This window comes from Toxotes jaculatrix, chromosome 1 (genome assembly GCF_017976425.1).
Source record: "Toxotes jaculatrix isolate fToxJac2 chromosome 1, fToxJac2.pri, whole genome shotgun sequence".
NCBI lineage: Eukaryota > Metazoa > Chordata > Actinopteri > Toxotidae > Toxotes > Toxotes jaculatrix.
In genome coordinates this window covers 20,856,443-20,876,126 of record NC_054394.1, presented here as the reverse complement: position 1 = coordinate 20,876,126, position 19,684 = coordinate 20,856,443, and the positions used below count along the sequence as shown (strand labels likewise).

Genomic DNA, 19,684 nt, shown 5'->3' with positions numbered 1-19,684 from the left:
TTTAGTGTAGCACACTTACAGATATCAAACATGAGCCCCGGGGGTAGAAAGAACGTCTGCATCTTCTGCAGAGCACAAAACGGATCTAGCAGCGTGGTCAGTACGATAAAATACACAGAAGTAAACTTGCATTGAAAAGCAAATTGTTTGATGCTTCTTTAAAGATTCTCTATGTACAAATGCATCTCTATGTAGATCCAGATCATTGTTTGTGTAAAGTAGATTTTGAATAAGAATGTTTGTTTTCTGTTTGTTTAGAGGTGATGATGGCTGAAAGTATGGAGAGGATGAAGAGTGACAGGATTGTGCTAGGAGAATAAATCCATTATGTATTCAGCCACATGAAGGTATTTGGTGGTACCAAATGAAAAAGTGAGAAGTAGAGGAAAGCATTAAGTTACAGTAACTGCTGAGATGTGACTTAAAGCTGCTGTGCTGTTACCGCTCTGATAGAACCAGTTGTTTGCTGACAGCCGAATCATAGCCTGCCAAGAGCAAAACAAGAAACTAAACTGTGCAGGAAGCATTTGATTACTCCATTGTTTACCCTTAATATTGGTCAGCCGTTTTGTGTAACACTCAGAATACAAGCAAGTTAAGCAACTTTAGAAGAAAAATAAAAGTGCAATTTCAGTTTCCCACTTGAAACCAAAAGCACAAGCTGTATTCCCAGAAGTCATCTACTCTGAATACAGTAACATAATAGCATCACACAGCGGTAGAAGCCAAAGTGTAATCATTCCATAATTTCTAATTAAAATCCTGGCCAGTAATGACTGAAACAATGAAATAAGTGGAGCATAATTAACTTAATGACAAATGTTGATAACAAATGTTTGGTTTTGTTTACATGTGGGTTAGATAGCACAATCAGTAAAGCCTGTGAAGGCATGTTTCATAATATTCATCTGCAATCAGCAAATAATAAAGTTTACAAGCGTATGTATCATGACAACCAAACAAATTACAATTTCAGGACACAATAACGTGCCACTAGGCTGAATCAACATATGCTACTAACAGCAAAAAAAAATTTCAGTCTTCTGCACTGTTATGATTCAATAGTTTGATTGAGAATGTGTTAAAAAAGCACATATAAAACTCAGTCCCACAATACAAGGCATAACATAGGCTTTGACAACAAAACCAAAACTCAAATTTAAAGGTCAAAATAAAGTAATAAATCCATTCCAGTTTGATTGATCTGTGGAACACACCTTATATCAGTAAAATACGTATTTATTGTGTACTAACTTACAAAGTAGTACACTATGTGTTAGGCAGAATTTTTATCTTACTATTGGAATTCAACTGTTGGATTAAAAATCCAAATCTGGTGTCAAAAGAAGCACAAATACTGATTTAGAAAGGCTCTTGACTGCAGAGAGATACGCTAAAAGCTGTAATCCAAATACACGCTGAACATTTTGTGTTTTAACTGTGGCGTGTTCACATCAGCATAATTGGCATTACTGTCCAACAAAAACAGATGCTTTCTTGAAATTTAGATCTAGAACAGTTGCATTTTTGAAAACAAAATAATGAATATAAAGAAAGTACTACATTTCGAAGAAAAACATTTTTGATTGAAATTGGAGAAGCCATTTCATATTGACGGTCTGACTAAAGTGTGGTACACATCTTTAATAGTGTGTGTGTGCACCTACTTACAAAACTGTACATAGTATGTAGTGTGGGACCACATAAAAAGTTTTGAAAACACAGTTTAGCAGGTAAGACTTAAGATTGTTAAATGGAAATGGAAAAACAATTCTCCTGGTGACACTTTAGAATGATAATAACTCACTGTAGCCAGATTTCTGTTAAGCAAATATGATTTTTCTCCCTCCCCCTTAAATGTTGATTGCTGGAGATGAGTCTTGAGATACTCGAGCAGCTATTTCAATTAATGCTCTTAGGGGAAAAAAAGGTGTTATAATGTTTGTTGACAACACTGTATGTGATGTTCGGTCCTTTCACCATCACCATTAACCTCCTCATGAGGCTACCACTTTCCTGAGGTCAAGGAAATTTACTGAGGCATGATTGAAAACTGTATCTTCAGTGTCTTGTTGAATTTTTGCACTTTGCTGGGTCTCATAAAAGTCAGTGAACCTGAAGTCTGAGCAGGTGGAGTTATACATTATATGTTTGCAAGGTCACATGTGGGGGCAAAGTTGATCAGAGCATGTAATAAGCACCATGTTGTGTTTTTTACAGAGAGTTTAGGTTTACACCATGCTGTGTGTTTAGGGTCGGTCGGTCCAGGCTCTTATTGTGAAAATGTTTATGCCAGAAACAAGGCCATGCCATAAATGTAAAATTATTTATATTTATGGCCATTACATTGACAACTGAGTCAGCATATTTTCTGACATCCTACAACTCGCAGAATGCAATGCTGTTTGATGTTTTGGTTTTATGAAGTTTTAAGTTCACACCCAAACTGATACACAGTAATTTAAGTATTACTGTCAGCAGTAAACTGTAATGTGTAAGTACGTGATGCGAGTATAATGTGTCGTTAGGACTGAAGCACAACTGCACACAAATCTTAAGTTTTTTGTGTGTGTGTGTGTGTCTGTGTGTGTATTATAGGTGGGAAAATCTGACTTTTCCAGTACTGATGTGCCACCACTGCACGTGTGCAGGACTTGGTCAAAAAGTATTACAAAAAGCAAAAATTTGAAAGCACATATTTACGCCCCCATATCTCGAGAAGTTAATTTGAAGTACACAAGCACATAACAATGTCTGTATTTTAAAACGAAGACTTTGTCATTGATTGGGTTGCGCTTCAGTGCAGAAGAACAGCAGCACACAGTAGCAAGATTTACAAAACATAAAAAATAATGTACTTAAGAGAACGAATGAGGTCAGCACAGTGTAAAAATGCGTTTGAAATTGTTGTAAAATCCCTCTCAAGTGGCAACTTCCTGTGTTTCATGAGGAACTTAGAAATGTACTCTGTGCAATGAGAGATGCCCTGTGAAAAACGCCACCATTTAATGTGGCACTTATTTCAGTAGCACAGCTATTATTTTCTACAAGTCATTTCTACTGGTTCAATCCACTGCAGATGTTACGTGGGGACTAAAAAGACATTACAGTCTTGCATGAGCTCATTACAGCTAGTTTCTTTCAATATATGAAAAACTTGTGTCCATTTTTAATTAATTTATTTTACTGAAATAAAATCTGTAATTACTAATGTGTCGTTACTTTCAGTGTTTGCATTTGTGCCCCAATTCTGCTCTCCAAAGTTTCACATTTATGTTGGAATCTTCCCCACTAATATTTCATTATTTTCTTTAAAAAATGTAATATGTGACTCTCTTTATCTGGCTGATGGGGCAGCAGTGTGTTTTGTACCGTTGTATCTGTGGGGTTGAGGTAGTTTACGGAGTTAAAACTGAAAAAAAAAGAGTCCAGGCCTGATGTGAAATAAATGTCCTGGAGAGGTAAGACATGATCATAACACCACTGTCCTTCAAACGAGCATAAAGGCGAGGCCTGGCCTTTTGTCACTGAGGACATGGTGCCATCTAGAGGGGGGACTTGATGTTTTGTGCCTTTGCCTTTTTAAGGCTGACATGATCAGCTCACTGCTACAGGCCCATAATGTACAAGTACATAGGAAACAAGAATATAAAATTGATCACAAAACATATGTAATATATCCATCACATATTACAAGATATTGTATGAATGACAAGTTATCATACATATTATTATAAGCTATAATTTACAGTAGGCTGCTCAAGATATTTTTATCTTTAAAATAGCATTCAAACATATACTTTTTTAAAAAATAAGTTTATTTTAAACAGAAATCAAAACACATTTTATCCAGTAAAATACAGAAAAACAATACCATTAAACTAAAAGTCCCTATACACCAATCTTTAAGACCACTACTCTACTAAAACTGCTGCTGCAACTAAGGCATCCAAAATGCAAACGCTCAAAGACACAAATTAAAAACTACAGTAGCATGGTACATAAACACATCAATGTGTGTGTACTAACTACACTACAATAAAACAAGTCACAGTACAAAATTCAAAACTTAACTCACACCAAATCTGTGAAAGAATATGATGAGGATGATATATATGAAAGACATGATATATACAGCACTTAACAACTAGGGCTGCAACTAATGATTATTTTCATTTCTATTAAACGATTCATTCACTCAAACGATTTCAGTTTGAGAGTCTACTTCTTGCCACGGTAATGGGCGCCGACCACCATGTAGCTGTCAGGTGAGATGTTCAAACTGGGTGGCTTTGCTTTGTACCTACAGAACTTGACCTCAGATCTGGCTTCTGGGCCTCCCCTGCAAGGGTCATGTTTCTGCAGGTAACTTATAAAGGTCTCCCAGCCTCCGCCTACACGCACCATCACATGACGCTCATTTAGCATCTGAAAAGGTAACACAAGACAGCATAGTCAAGACGGGGATTGCGAGGAAATAAAATAAAGTGTGCATATATTTTCTAGATGGGTTATTGCCGGTAAATTCATGAATACACAATTACATGAAAAAACAGTGGTGAAGAGAGACTCCCCCTCTCTACAGACACACCAGTCTAATATTTACAAGCTTCTCCTCCCTGTGTAGCTGTGGCTATGAAAGGCAAATGATATCCCAGATAGCTTTGTCAAAATCTCATTAAACCAAATGAAATAACACCTCATGGCACCAGCTGAGCACACACACAAGACTAACCCACATATGAACATGCAAACACACACATGCGGTGACGCACAAAGGCACACCCACACAGATCTGCAAAACAAACCATCTAATAAGCACTATTTTAAATGAAATGACTACTGTACACCCAGTCTATATTTTAACAGTAGTTGCAGAGAGGTCAGTTGTATCTGAATCAACACATCCTTCACAGACAGCCGTCTTTACAGCTGAAAACCAACTGCTGCCATGGCAACTACAGCCACAATATAAAGCCCAGGGAAAAAAAAAAAAAATGAAAGAAGAAATTGAGATTGAGATGAGTTCAGCACAGTCCCTCAACTCCCAGTAGACATTAACATTCCCAGGAGGTCTCTCAAAGCCATCCGTTGTCCTGTCAGCACCGGCCCACCCCCTCTTGCCTTATCAGCAATAAACCCTTCATTATGGAGCCATTAAGAATGTGATAATACAAGCAGATCTACTCTTCTTATGAGGGGAGGCGCGTGTCATGTGCATAGGAAGAAAAATCAATGGTACAAGCACAGACACACGCAGGCGACACAGGCAGCTTTAGAGGAAGCTCCAGACGCGGTCCGTCTCAGCTGTCATCCTGCAGATTAAAATGTTGAGGTTGACAGGGGTCAAGTCTGACATCCTGAATAAACCACTTTCCTGTCAGACGTGGAGGGAATATCATTCTGACTGGTCTGCATTCTCAAAAATTCAGTCATCATCTAAGGTTTATTTCCCAAAGAAATAGGTTCTGGTGTTATGTAAATGTAATCCAGCATTAATTACTGGTTATAGCTGGATGTGACTTTAAAAAAAAAATTCTGTTTTTATACAAGCCAGTATTCCCCAGTGTTGTTATATCTGCCATGTTTAAAGTAAGTTGCTTAATCGAGCAAATAAAACTGGAGATTTTAAAGCTTTTATCTAATGATTTTAGATAAAATCATTTTTATGAGTCACTGGTTGGTTATCTGGCCAAGTCGCTGGTTGGTTATCTGGTTGGTATGAGTCACTGGTTGGTTATCTGGCTTTAAGTGTTGTTTCTTGTATGCTAGCGGATGATATTTGGATGATGTGGATGATGTTTCTTGTTCTTAGGTCTCTGGTGTATGTCTTTTAATTTATGTTTTTTTCTATTACTTCTATGGCTGAATTCTACTGTATAATATGCATTAGAACACATTTAGAGCAGGAACATATGTTATCACACATTACACCAAACTGATGATTTAGTGAAAAAAATACAGTCAGCATCTTTCTGTGCTGCAATATTCTACACAAGCTCTCTTTGTCAGGCAGACTCCTTTATTTCTGTCTCTACAACTGCCCCCCTCCCCCTTCAGGTCTCTGTACAGAGTGTGCTACGTCTGCAGCCCATAAACTACCGTCTGGATTCCCCTGTGTCCTCCCTGGCAGCTCCATTGATTCCCTCTCTCCTTTCCTGCTGAAAGATGCATGAGTGTAGGCAGGAAAGTGGAATCATTTCTTGCCAGTAGGAGGCAGGCTTTAGCCACATCCACTGCTTTTGATGCCATTTTTGAGTACAGTCAGAAAAGAGACAAAATGAGGAGCATTAGAGAGTGTAGTATACTTGTGTCTTGTCATTTTTTCTGTTTTTCCTGCTGTACTCAGGTCTTTGTTGCAAAAAAGACCTTGATCTCTGAGAGACTGCCGGAGTAGATAAAGGTCATATATACTGTATATGTGGGCTTTGTTGCACACCACACTGTCTGAAAGCCCCTGTGACAGCACGTTCATCAGAATGTAGACAAGCCTTTGCAGTTTCTGAATGTGACTTTTCCTTTTGGTGCCACCATCAGGTTTACATTTTTGGCTTTGAGTGAAATTCCAACAACGATTGCCAATGTCCAGGGCCACATGACAATGTACCCTAAAGAGTTTTGCGCTGACATTTGCACAGATGTTCATGTTTCCCTCATAATGAACTGTAATAACGTTGATGAATATTTTAGTTTACAACTAAATAGCAGCAAAAGTAATGATATTCTCATCTGCCTCGGCTATTCTTTAGCTTTAGTGGTAATTAGCACAAGTTTGTATTTAGATGGTGAACATGGTAAATTTTTACCTGCTAAACAGCTGCATTTTAACATTGTCCTTGTGAGCATGTTAGCAAGCTCATGTTAGCATTTAGCTCAAAGCAATGCTGTGGGTAAGTACAGAGTTGCTAACATACACATAGCCTCTTTCATTTGTTTATTCACGAGGTTTATAAATGTTCGGAATAATCATATTTGTGGTATCCTGTTGGCAATCATTTTTTCACTTTCCTCCTGCACAGTAAGGCCAGAGGTCAGGGTCACCTACAGAACAAAGACCTTGCTGCTTCTATGGAGTCAATGTCTTGCTCAAGGACTCTTGAGAAAGGAAGATAACAAAGGGTTTTTCTACCATTTTCTATCCTCATTTTGATGATTTTGCTCATCTATAATTAGTCTTCAGAACAAGATGTTTTCATTTTAGGTTTATCTTTTATATAGATAAGCATGATAAGCAAAGAACTGATTCGGCATGATATTGTGAAGTGTTTGAATGCTTTTTCCTTCCATTGACACAGTCAGACAGTGTCCCCGCTACAAAGCTGAAGGAGCCTAATTGGGTGCAGAGAATAAAGAAAAGCCTTCCTCTTTTTTAACACCAAAGAATGGTAGAACACTCCAGGGCCAGCGTGATTGAATAGTCTCCATAGGGAATAAGGAGGGGGGAGAGGGGGGTTGAAAGTTTACATGTGAGGAGGGGCGGTCATGCTCAGCCGCTCATTAACAAGCTGTCTGATTAAACCCCTCGCTAATGACTTTGCCTCGGTAATCAATAGTATCTGCTCTTTAAAAAGGTCTGTATACATTGAATGGCACGCTCTCCTAGGAGCAGCACAAGGGTTATCATGGTATATGGTAATTGAGGTTTATGGCGTGTTTCTCTGCACACATGTAGGCAGCTGTGAGCATCAAGGTAATGGATGGAGTCAGGGCTGATGGGCTGCAGCACTCTATTCACACAGCTGAGGTGCGTTTGCTTGTCAGTGGGGAGGAGAAAAGGGAAGGGAGCAGTGCACACAGAGTCTACAAACTCATAATTATAGCTGGAAAGTGGCAGATGGACACAGAGTTTTGGTAAAACACTGCATTTGCAAGGGCTGCATGGAGAAGGTGAGCACAAAAGATCAACAGTTAAGGTAGTAAAACTAATTCTTCAAAGCACTGAAATATAACATAACTAAAAAGGTGATTTCTCTGTCCTCTATATGTGATTTTGCTTTGCATAAATGTGTTCTGCTGGACCTAACCCTCAGCTAATAACATGCTTTGGTTATCACATCTTTATGGCCTCAGTTTTCTTTGATGTTGTGTTCAAACACGTTCTCCCGTGTTACTGTCAGGTCTGCTGTGGAAAAACAGGTGTTCTGTGACTTGAAGGGGAGCGTTCTTTTCTAAATGGGCAGTAAAAATATGTTGTCTGTCAGCGAGTCACAATGTAGATGTAACTCTGCTGGAAGCAAACTGACGCCGACAGCATTGATTACCAGTTTAGAGAGGCTGTTGCGTCAATGGGGATTTCAATACAATTAACAAAGCATTAAATAGGTTTTCACTAGTAACCAGTTAGCCACCAGAGCTGTGATACACCCGTGAGTGTGTTTAATGCAGAAGATATACAGTGTGAGATCATGTTCTGTTTTCAGAGTGATTTTAGCTTAAATTGTCCTGTTGGTGTTTTTTTTTTTCTTTTAATTTACAGCATTTACTGTTTCCTGGATTTATGGATAATGAATTACTTAGACATACTCTAATATGCAAACCACTGAAGCTGTTATATTTTCTCTCTGTGTATATGGATGGTGGATGAGGTAAAACCTTCTTCTTATATTCAATACCCTCCCCACATATATGGACTTGGACTCCCATGTGGACTGCCATTTGAACCACACACCATGGTCATATTTTCGTGAAATCACTCTGAAAGAGATGTGTTTGTTTTTCCTTCAGGTTTGAACTCTTCACTGAAGGTCTATGTTCTGAATAAAATCATTGTCAGCTCAGTCTTATCCTGACCATTGGTTGCCAAGCAACTCTGCCTCCCAGAAGGCCATTCCTCGAGCCTTTGTACAGACACATACGGGTGGAGCACGACTCAGGGAGGTTGAAAGGCACTGACATCTCCATCCTAAATGATTGCAAATCTGTCGCTCTGACATGTTGCACTTGTTGCTGACTCAGCTGTTGATTAATGACCTGAGGGGCCTTCATCCCTCACATCTTATGTGTTGCAGAATCTATGACGCATCTTCACTGAATAAGCCATTTGGTTTATAGTTGTTTATGTTTTTGTTGTACTTGTTTGCTTCCCACAGTCATTAAGGTGTCTTGTGCAGCCAAGCACACCTCCCTAAAGTTTTGAGTGTGTTAACCACACAGGTGTGGAGTTTAAGCATGTTTTAGTAGTAGTTTCTACAATATTTCCTAATTGTGTATGTGCATACTTTGTCTCTCAAAATGTATTTACTGTTGCACAGTAGTAGTACATAAACAGAGACAGAGTTAGCAAGAACATACTTACCCGTATGTACAGAACTTTATCCCCAACACGGTAGCAGCCTTTAGGTTGTTTCTCAACGAGAAACTTGGTAGGACAGCTGCAGGGGGGATTTTCAATAATGTTCCTCACCTGGACCAGATCAGACAGAGAAAGGGGAAATCAAGTACAAACACACACTGTATGCTTTTAGCTTCTGTAAGCTCAAATAAGGTTAATTCCACTGGAAATAAAATACATACAATATCATCCAAGAGGTTGTTGGTGCCTGTGCTTCTCCGGCTTGTGGATTTGCTGGAGGATCGAGGAGTCGGGGCTGCAGGTGGGGAGGTGATAGGAGGTGTAGCTGTTGGAGTGTGGTTGTTTACTGTGGTAGAGGAGACTTTGGCAGCGGATACCAGGGTTTGGCCTGGTGTGGGTGCTGACAGTGGAGTTGAAGCAGATGTGTTAGTGGTGCAGGATGAAGAGAACAAAGGTGTCTGTGTTGAGGCTGTGGTTGTACAAGGGTTAGAGGCTGAGGACTGAGGAGGGGATAAACAAGTAGGTGCTGGGTTTGTTGTGGCTGATGGAAGATCAGAGGCAAGGGAGGCAGCAAGGGGTTCAGACAGACAGGTTGCACTTGGAGTGAGGGGTGCAGGTGGAGGAGGAGGAGAGGGGGCTGGGGGCAGGGATGATTGTGATGGTGAATACAATGATGTAGGAGGAAAAAAGGCGAGGGGCAAAGGGGATGATGGAGATAAGCAACCCGCCTCCTCCCTCTCTATCTCTCTCTCCAACTTCACCAGCCCCGGAGGCTCCACTCCGTACCTGAGAGAAAGGTTTAACAAAAATAAATCAGCAAAAATCACATAAAGTGTAACACACAAAGAGAATAGTGATCCCCAGCCAAGGGATACTTGAACACCAGGGGACATTTCTGCAGCTACCGGGGGACATGTAAAGATGTGGAGGAGCTGAACTAATTTGGAAAAAAATTATCATTATTTGATTGCAGTTCTAACTGAACAGCATGTGTAGGGGTACAAGTGAGTTTTAAACCTAACAAGTGAGCAAATGATACCTAAAGGTAACTGATAAGCTAAAACAGTCAGCTAAAAGGAAGATAAACAGACACAGTTAGCTAGAAGTAACAGATAAACTGTTAAAATAGAGAAATAGTTAGATAATAGGCCGGGATTAATGCCTAAAATGGTACCTAAAAGTAATGGATGTCTCTAGATACTGGATAAAGCAACTAGTAAACTGCTGCTTTATTGCTGGTACAAATTTTTAAGCATGTTGCATCATGATTGTTGTGGGGTGAAAATTTCAACCCACAGAAAACAGCACAGCAGTTTTCTACTCAGTGTGATTCAACTGTGATTTGCTTTTTCAGGAGCTGTGCCATGGGTGGAGCAGTTGTTGTTTTTTAATTTTCTACTTACCTGGCTGCAATACGTCCCAGCTCCATCAGGCACAGGCACACCTCCCGAGGTTGCTTGTGGAGGACTTCACACAGCACATGCACGAAGTACAAAGAAAGAAGGTGGAGGGGCAGAAATAAAAAAAAAAAAAAAAGTTACTGATCTGAAAGGAAAGATGTTTTCCGAGATAAACGTCTGTCTGTGTCAAAAGAAAACAGGAGCTGTGGTCTGAACAGACAGGGCACATTTCAGGAGGTACTCTGTCTCTATTGTGCATCTCTATCTTTGAACCTGAGCAGGAATTCCTGTGGGCTCTGGATGTGCAGCTGAGGGCATGAGGGCATGGAAGCTTCATCAGAAAGTCAGCCTCTCCTGCCTCTAGTCCACTATCTGTACAATGAAAAAATGGCTTTGTGCACTCAGTTTGATCTGGACAAAGTCCTGGTTAGTTCATTTGTTATGGTGATAGTTTGGTTGAGCGCACATAAAAGTATGTACAACCACCCTATGTGGTGCACTATCTCCAGCAGTCAGCATTCATGACTGACACAAAATGTGATCAGCAGAGCAAATGTCAGTATCAGTGATATTTTATTTTTCATTCATCTGTATTTGACACCCACCATGACATGGCGGCTGGTGCAAGAAAAAGGATATCATCTGCACCATTGTGTTGATGAGGCAGTAAACTGAAGCCTGTCAAAGTACAGTCAGTTTACTCTCCCTGTCACTCAATTAGTCAAGTGAAGTAGGTTAGCCTGCCTGAAGGGGCGACTTATTGTTTGTGGGGATTAACCTGCACATTATCATTCTCACGCATCTGCTGCCTTGCGTAGACATGCCCAGGTAAGGAGTGCATAGAGAAGATACAGAACCATGTTAGCACGTTGACTGCAGGTTTTCTTTCTAGGCACACAGAGCATCATATGTACAGAAGGTGTTAGGGAGAAATGAAACAGGGAGTCTGAAAGCACAGAAATATTTAGTCATCACATTGACATTTTGCAACAAATTCAGCCTTCCATCAAAGTATAAATTAAATTGTCCAAAAACAATACAGCTTATCACAAACCCAAACAAAATTCTCCAGCTCAAAAATACTCATTCTCTTTCACAGCAGACTAGTTTAGAAGAAGACAGAAAAGCTTATACTAATTTAAAAGGCAGTGAGTAATTTGATTGTCTTAGGAGTAAAGACATTGCAAATCACTAATAATCACCAGTTTAAAATAAAGTAGTTTGTAAAGTAATACAACTGTACAGAAGTTATACATCTTAAATGTAACTGGGGTTCCCACCAAATAAAAATGAATGTATTATTTGCCACAAATGATGCACAGTGCAGTATGTGAGTCTTTCACGTGGAAAAATCAGAGGTGGAAAAAAGACACTGGCAAGATTTGTCACTAAACACAACAGAACTGGAGAGATCAAAGAGCAATGGAAAAATTAAAGAGGAAATATAAGGGACAGGATGTTCTCACACTACAAACCTCAGAAAGGTTGAACTCAAAGTCTAAAGATTTTAATTTAATCAATAAGGTACTACAAGTGCTGAAAGGCATGATCCACTTGAGGCAATTACTCTCAAAAAGGGGAGGAAAAAAATAGGTCAGTGCTCCTTAACTCCATAACGTTAAGAGCAATCTCCGGTCTTAACTCACCCAAATCCTCTGACTCAAAAAGGTAAGCCTCTTCAACGCCAGTCTTTCGACACCAGTAAAGGAAGTTGGCTGTGTTGTCTCGGGCGAAAAATGATCCAGAAGTTGCATCAGCTCGCCAGTGGATCACTCTTCTTATAAAGGGCTGTAATTGTTTTCAGCACACACATATACACACAGGTTATTTCTGCACATTAGTAAATTAATGTTGGTTCATGTGTAATGAACAACAATACACATGTCATCTGCATTATTCCAGCAGTGTTTAAATATAAAGACAGAGACAGAGGTGGAGACAGCGGAGACATGTTCTTCCATTATGCCAAGTTTTTTTTGGTTTTTTTTTTAATGTGTGTAGGTGTGTGTGTCTGTGTGTATTAAGGACAAATCAGGAATAGGATCTTGTCAAAACAAAACCTACTGTAGCAAGATGAGGATTAGTAACAGGAACCATGAACAGACATCGACAATGCCTGAATGCACCATCAGATATTGTCATTGCCAACCTCAGATCTGATCTGGTTTTGCAGTCTGTGTCTCAGCAGGCTCTGTGCGTTTCAACTGTGGCATCCTCAGACTTTGATACACTTTCTTTAAGCAAAGTTTCTATCCTGCAGTTCACTGATTCTTGACAACTGGTCTGAAACGGGTCTTCTTAAATCGTGGTTAATCTATTAAGACAAAACTGATAATCTTCATTAGCTATTATTAGTTTGTCAGCCATATTTTGTCACAGCATAAAAGTGTACAACAGAGTAAAACCCTTCTGAAACAAGTGAGCACAAATTTCTTTAATATGATGATAAAATGAATTTGAATTCATAGGGCGCAGCTTTTGGTGGATTAAAATGACTTTCGATGTGCGGTTTTGTGTTCTCATGATTGCACAAGTCCTCTCCTCCGTATTCAGGTTTGTGTGTGTGAACGTGTGCATGACTGTGTGTTGCTGCAGCACCTTGCCATTGTTGGCATGGATCATTTTCTCCTGGAGCAGCTGTGCCAGCTGACAGAGGAGAACGCCATTATCCAGCCTCTCCATCAAACTGTCTCCTGTGAGGTCCACACCTGAGGAGGGTGCACACACATTTACATTCAATTATATACAGTAAAATGTAGTTATTATTCAAGATATACCAAGAACTTAGTAGTCGATCAGTCTGAAACTAACAAAGGAGAAATTACAAAATGTTTGCGACCCAGCTAAAAAATAAAAAACACCCATAAAAGGCTGCATTAACACACTGCTTTCCTTAAATCTCTGTTTGATTTATAGATTTACCAAATACCAAATGTAGCCACAGGAATGCGTCACCTGACAATAAGCTTTGAAGTGTCAAGCAACAACAAACAATCAGGAAAGAACTTTAAGGTATTACTCCTAACACATCAAAATGACTTTCAAATCAATCACACTCACAGGCCAACAAGCTGTTTTGGCTTTTTTTTTTTTAATTCTTCCTTTTTTGTTGTCTTTGCATCAGTCAGAAACTCATCATGTTGGAGTCTTGTCACTTTCCAGACATCCTTCGACAGGTTGTGGCATGTGCACATCCTTTATGTTTTCCCTCACAATGCAGTAAAGTGGGAGAAAACACCCCTTTCCCTGAAGTCTCAGACACGGTTCTCCTAACGGAGAGGTATTTCAAGGATTTGGGATAATAAGTAGGTTAATGTGCCTCTGTGTTTAATATGACTGCAGCTTTGTCATCTTTTTTCTTCAAAATAAAAGCCCCAGTTCCAAACTCAGAGAGTCTTGTTCATTTATGGTTGACTGTGACAAACAACAGCCTGAGGTAATGTTATGAATATTACCTATATATGTCACACTGAAGTTTTGAATTGACTTTCTCTCTTGTGATGAAGGTCAAACACTTGTGAGTATTTTGGAAAAGAAAAGCAATGATCACAGTTTTCAGTTTTACAGACTTCAACCATCAGATATAGGTTCTGAATTACAGGATGATTGTCTCACCCATAATTGTGTTGAGCCAGAAGGCCAGGTCTTCTTTCATGGGTAGCAGGCTGGCATCATGACGATAAGGTAGCCATTGGTTGTACTCCTGAGGACTGGCAAGGCCTGGCCCTGAGTGTCTGTACTTTTGGCTTAGAAGGCAGTTCATCCCCAACCCAGTCAGGTGTCTGGGGCTCAGTGGACTGTCAAGGCTGGTGTTCATGGCTTCCACGTCACTGTCCATGCTTCAGCTCCAATTGGTCTTTGGCCTTAGTGGACCACAAAACAGATATGTTTGAGGAGATATCATGCCTCTCCACCTGTTTTTCATGCTTATGCTCAGCAATTTTGCTATTTCTATTTGCATATATAATACAGAATACACTTTACACGTTGTTGTCACAAGGCATTTTGACTTTAGATTTAACTACAAATCAAGAACCGAACAAAAAGTCATTTTTGAGCAAAAAGAAGACCATGGATTCTGTCCCATGTCTCTTCCTCTCTTCCACTGAAATTGCATTAGGGACTGAATTCTCCTCAGCCAATACAGACAAAAGGAATAATTACATTGACCAGTAACTGTTGAAATGTATGAGCACGCACATGTGGCGAAGGGCATGGGCATGCCAGTTTTGTTTTAAGAAAAAAACTTGAAAGAAATCTGAAACAATAAATAATTAAAATCTAGTGGTATTTGAGGATAATTAGTGGGTGTTCTTTGAAATGAAAACACAGAGCTATTCTGCACATGAACAAAACCAACAATGCACGCTGAAACTTATTTTATACACTGGCTACCATGCATGGACCTTATACTCACAGCCACGCAATACACACAATCATTAATCAAAGGGATTAAACTGACGGACTTAATAAGATGTACAGCTACAGCCCTGAGCCAGTCTCCTGGTTCTGCTGCATGGCTCATTTGTCCTGTTCCCAGAGCAGCCTTCATCATAAAGCTCAGCCCCATGCAGAGACAGGGTCTGGCTGCCAGTAATACTTGCTGCTAATCAGCTGGAATTAAGACAACAACACATGCAGTGGGTCACTGGGTCTGCTGAGTAATGTATAGTAGAGGCTGAGGCTCGGTTTATGCCAAACTGACTTTAAAGTTTTACTGTGAAGTAACAAAACTAAATGGGCATCAGACTGAAAACAGTCCTGCGTTAAAACAGTGCAAAGGGTTGTAATGGAGGTACTGGTTAGACAAGAAATACAATGTGCAACTCCGTTTGTAACAACTGAAAGAGTTGCAAAGATGCAAAAGCACTACACAGAGGTTTACAGTGCAATGCGACTGGGCTTTGATCTGTTTTATATATTGTTGTGATGATCACAAGGTAATTGTGTTGAAATTGTGTTGAAAACAATCCATCAGGGCGAGCCTGCGTGGCTGCGTGACTTGCTGGATGAAGCTGCGTTGAAGTAAAAGTTGAGCCAGGTTTTACTGGACTACCATGCATTGTTTTGCAGAAGCCACGTGGCTTCATTCAGTATTATTAATACTGCCATCGACAGAGCCATGCTGCTAGCATAGCTAAAGAAAATCTTATCACTTTATCTTTAGTAAAATTGTAAAGTAAATGCTCACCTGGAGGGCAGATGTTTGGGACCCTGACAGGCAGCATCACAGCTGGCTTTCTGAACTCATTTATGGTTGTGTTTGTTTTGGTTGTGTTACACCTGTGTTTTTGCATGAATGTACCTGCAGCTCAGTGTTGCAGATAATCATTACAAGTTCAAGTGTAGTTGTTGTAAAGTTGCCTTACACAGCAAAAAGCTGAAGACAAATCCATGCACCACAGCTGTAGAGGAAGCAGGGCAAAGGTGTAAATACAATATGTATGTCAGTGAATTCTTCTGACTGGATGTAGTGAAAAGGCTCTTTTGTAAACACATCATGCAGACATGGGACAGACACGAGGGATACGAAGGGGCGTCCTGCCAAGTTTGAGGCTGGTTTACAGGTTGACCAGCAGGGCATGAGAGCCTCTGTCTCTAACAAAACATCCAGGTGCAATATTCACACCTCCGCTACAAGACGGCTCTGCTGGGAAGGGAAGGCAAAGGTCACCCACTGGCCTAACTCTCAGACACAAGCAGTCTTTATATTCCTGCAGACCTGAGCATCCATGTATGTAAACACACACTCTAGTGCACAAACAGACACACACAAGCCCATGCATGTATCAGAGTTTCTATTTCACCTCATTTATGTTACGCAACCTTTAATGTTTCCAAAGTAGTATTTGCTTCAGTGGCATTTCACAACCTTCAGTTACTGTTTTCACAGTAAAAGCGATCATCTTCAGTGTAACCGCCTGTTTGGGGGAAACAGCTAAAATTACATGGCCAGCCTACCTGAAAAATGTGTGCAAATTGAGGGATCTGAGCTGAAGCATTGGCTTAAATACCTGAACATGTACTGTATGTATATGAGATGACAGAGTGATTGATGATTAGGTGCCTTCAGCACAGCTCTAACACTGGTGTCTCCTGAGAATGAAACCAAAGCCTATGTCTGGCAAACAACTAACTTCACAACTAGTTAACAAAATTCTGTTTCCCTACATAACAGGCTCAGTTCTCCCCTTTTTCAAAAAAGGTGAAGTTGCAAAACTGTCTGTTAAAGAATCACCTCCTCATTAAAAAAAAAAAGTGTGTTGTTTCCGCAAACAAATCTCAGTAGAAATTTTGTTTACTTCTATTACAACCTGCAGGCTTGTGTATTCTGCTTTTGTCTTCAAGGTCTGTTCAACATCCACTCTGTGTCAACTGTTTGAAAAAACTATACATAAAATATCAAGATGAATAACTTCATGTGGATGTCCAACAGCACTGCTGGCAGCTGTATCTCTCTCCATCAGCTTTGAGTGAATGATCTGCTGTCTCAGGTGTCATTTGTGGGATTGTAACAGCTTAAAAGAGGTAATGTAAAACTAGTGAATGAATAACAGGTATTGAATGGGCACAACTGCATAGCTGGGGTATAGGTTTCAGCTACAGTGGTGCTCTCACCCTATGGCTTCCCTTCAGCTGCTTCCAGACTAAATAAACCTCATATCAACACAGGATGGAAAGGTCTATTGCCCGCTGCTGTTTACGCACACTGAACAGTGGAGACCTACTGTCCTCTAGCTCCAGTGAAACACAATAAAATACAATTTTGGCACCAAGATTATAAAAAAAGGAGAAAAAAAGAAAACTTCCATTGATTGTTTTAGTGTGAGGTAAATCAAATAAACAATGAGCACCTCAGAACAGTCAGTTCATTCAGCGGATTCTGACTCAGCCTTTTGGTACCAAGGCTATGACAGATCAGACACCATGAACACTTTGGAGAATTCATTTCTGCATCCATCTATGGAGCACTCATGTGACAACTCATTTTAAAACTCACTTTCAAACACATACTTTTCTCTGACTGTTCATTGTGTGGCAAAGAAAAGAAAGAAGAGAGGAAAAAAACATTCAAAGTTCTTTGAATTGTATGGTTGTGACGTTAAATTGTGAAGACACACACCAATGAGTGCTAAACACTGGTGTAAAATACATGAGGCACATAACTTTGTGGTGATCAGTTTGATTATTACAAAAACCTTAACTTATGGTTACTGACCTACTTTTAAACATTAGTAATGTAATGAAAAAAACTTTGAGACAATGAAATAATCAATATTAATGAGCTATAGTGGTGGAAAGGAACTTTACAAGTTCTGCACTTGTGAAAAGTTTGATGTCCTTGTACTTGACTATTTCTCATTTTTGATACCTAACACTTCTACTCCACTACATTTAAGAGGAAAATACTGTACTTTTTACCCAAACTTGTCACTTTGCAGATCAAGATTTAATGTGAACTTGATCAGTTCATAAGATATACATTATATATTATTATATGTTGTCAAAGATATGCCTTGATTACATTAAAATGCTGCTTATACATGAATGACACACATGCTGAATCAGTAATAATCCAGTAAAATATTATATTAATAGCCCTTCATAAATACAATGTGGTTATTTTTGCATAATTTCTACATTTACTTTTGATACTTTTCATACATTTTGCCTCTAATTTTTATTTACTTCCACTTAAGTACGTTTTTGAATGCAGTGAGTGCTTTTACTTGTAGTCCAGTATTTTTACAGTTTTATTGCTTCCTTTACTTAGTGAGTACATCTTCCACCACTGATGTGTGAGATATAGGTTTTCGTTGTTTTCGTTATTACAGTGTTTGTTTTTTTAACATCACCTTCATTATGAACTGTCAACATCAGCAACAAACTTGTATGGAATCGAAACTACACAGTAGCTTTTATCGCGCAAAATATACTTACAAAACGCCAACGGGATTCTTCACAAGATTTCCTTTGTTTCATAAAAGTTTCTTTTGCGGATCTTCTCGCCCGTATTTGTCCTCTCATACACATGCATGCATCACTCAGAGCCAGATGTTCATCGCCCTCAGGTTCGACCCATGTATGTACACCACGCTGCAACAGGGGCCGTCGCTTTTAAAACAAACTCTCCTGTGAACACCCCTGCAAGTTTTGTGGTGTCAACTTACATCTACCGGAGACAAGTGAAAATGAAAAATAAGTCATCACTGCGGTTTCCTCAAGTTTTTAGAACTCTAAGAAATAAAGTAAACTTTATTGGACATATTTGAAGCAATATGAGTCCGTTTCTAATAAAAACCATTAAAGTTTATTGCAGGGGTTTGATTGATAGCAATGAAAGGGTCCATTGGAGCACGGTGAGAAGTCCGAGCAGCGCATCAAATTAGTGTTGAACACTGAATTTGCGTACTTTAGAAGATATTTGACAATACAGCATATATTTTTATTGTATTAGGGGTGTAAAAAAATAACCGATTTGAATCGTTAAATCGGTTTTGATTTAAAAGATGTGAGTGTATCAGTACACAGAGCCCTGAATGTAGGATGAACCGGCCGATGGCCCGATTGCAAAGTTATAAATCGGTTTAATGTTGTTCCCTGTCGGCATCTCCCTCTCTGACTCTCTCGCGCACCTTCCCATAAAACTCTCGCGAGACGTCAGATAACGTTGTGTTTGCGAGGGAAAAATAAAAATGTCCGACACCATCTACAACGCACTGTCAAGTTAAAAGTCAAAGGTCTGGAAGAAATTTGGATTTTATATGAGGAATGGAGCACTGGATAAAACCGCCGCGATATGCAAAGAGTGTAAATCCGCAGTAAAGTACACCGGTAGTACGACAAATCTCAACACTCACTTGGTGAGACGACATGGGGAAACAGGCCATGAGGAGGCTAGCATAGCTAGCACAACGACACACAGGACACAGGCGTACAAGACTTCTTCCAGCCGAAACTCTGCTACAAGAAGTCGGCTAGAGCCAAGGTA

At 39.6% G+C, this 19,684-nt stretch overlaps 1 protein-coding gene across 1 annotated transcript; it reads right to left on the bottom strand.

The window, feature by feature from the left end:
- Positions 1-3,797: 3,797 nt before the first annotated feature.
- Positions 3,798-18,766, bottom strand: gas2b (growth arrest-specific 2b). The gene is made up of 8 exons (XM_041044756.1): positions 18,634-18,766; positions 14,308-14,555; positions 13,291-13,400; positions 12,339-12,480; positions 10,696-10,759; positions 9,514-10,078; positions 9,296-9,403; positions 3,798-4,428 (listed from the first exon to the last, which is right to left on the bottom strand). The coding sequence occupies exons 2-8, from the start codon at positions 14,528-14,530 to the stop codon at positions 4,222-4,224; spliced, it is 1,419 nt and encodes a 472-aa protein (XP_040900690.1). The 5' UTR covers positions 14,531-14,555; positions 18,634-18,766; the 3' UTR covers positions 3,798-4,221.
- Between the last annotated feature and the right edge of the window lie 918 nt (positions 18,767-19,684).

Coding starts and splice junctions, on each gene's coding strand:
- gas2b (XM_041044756.1), bottom strand. CDS start 14,530: ATGGACAGTGACGTGGAAGCCATGAACACCAGCCTTGACAGTCCACTG. Junction 9,404..9,513: donor ACAACCTCTTGGATGATATT/GTATGTATTTTA, acceptor GATCTGGTCCAG/GTGAGGAACATTATTGAAAA. Junction 4,429..9,295: donor ATAAAGTTCTGTACATACGG/GTAAGTATGTTC, acceptor TTACCTTTTCAG/ATGCTAAATGAGCGTCATGT.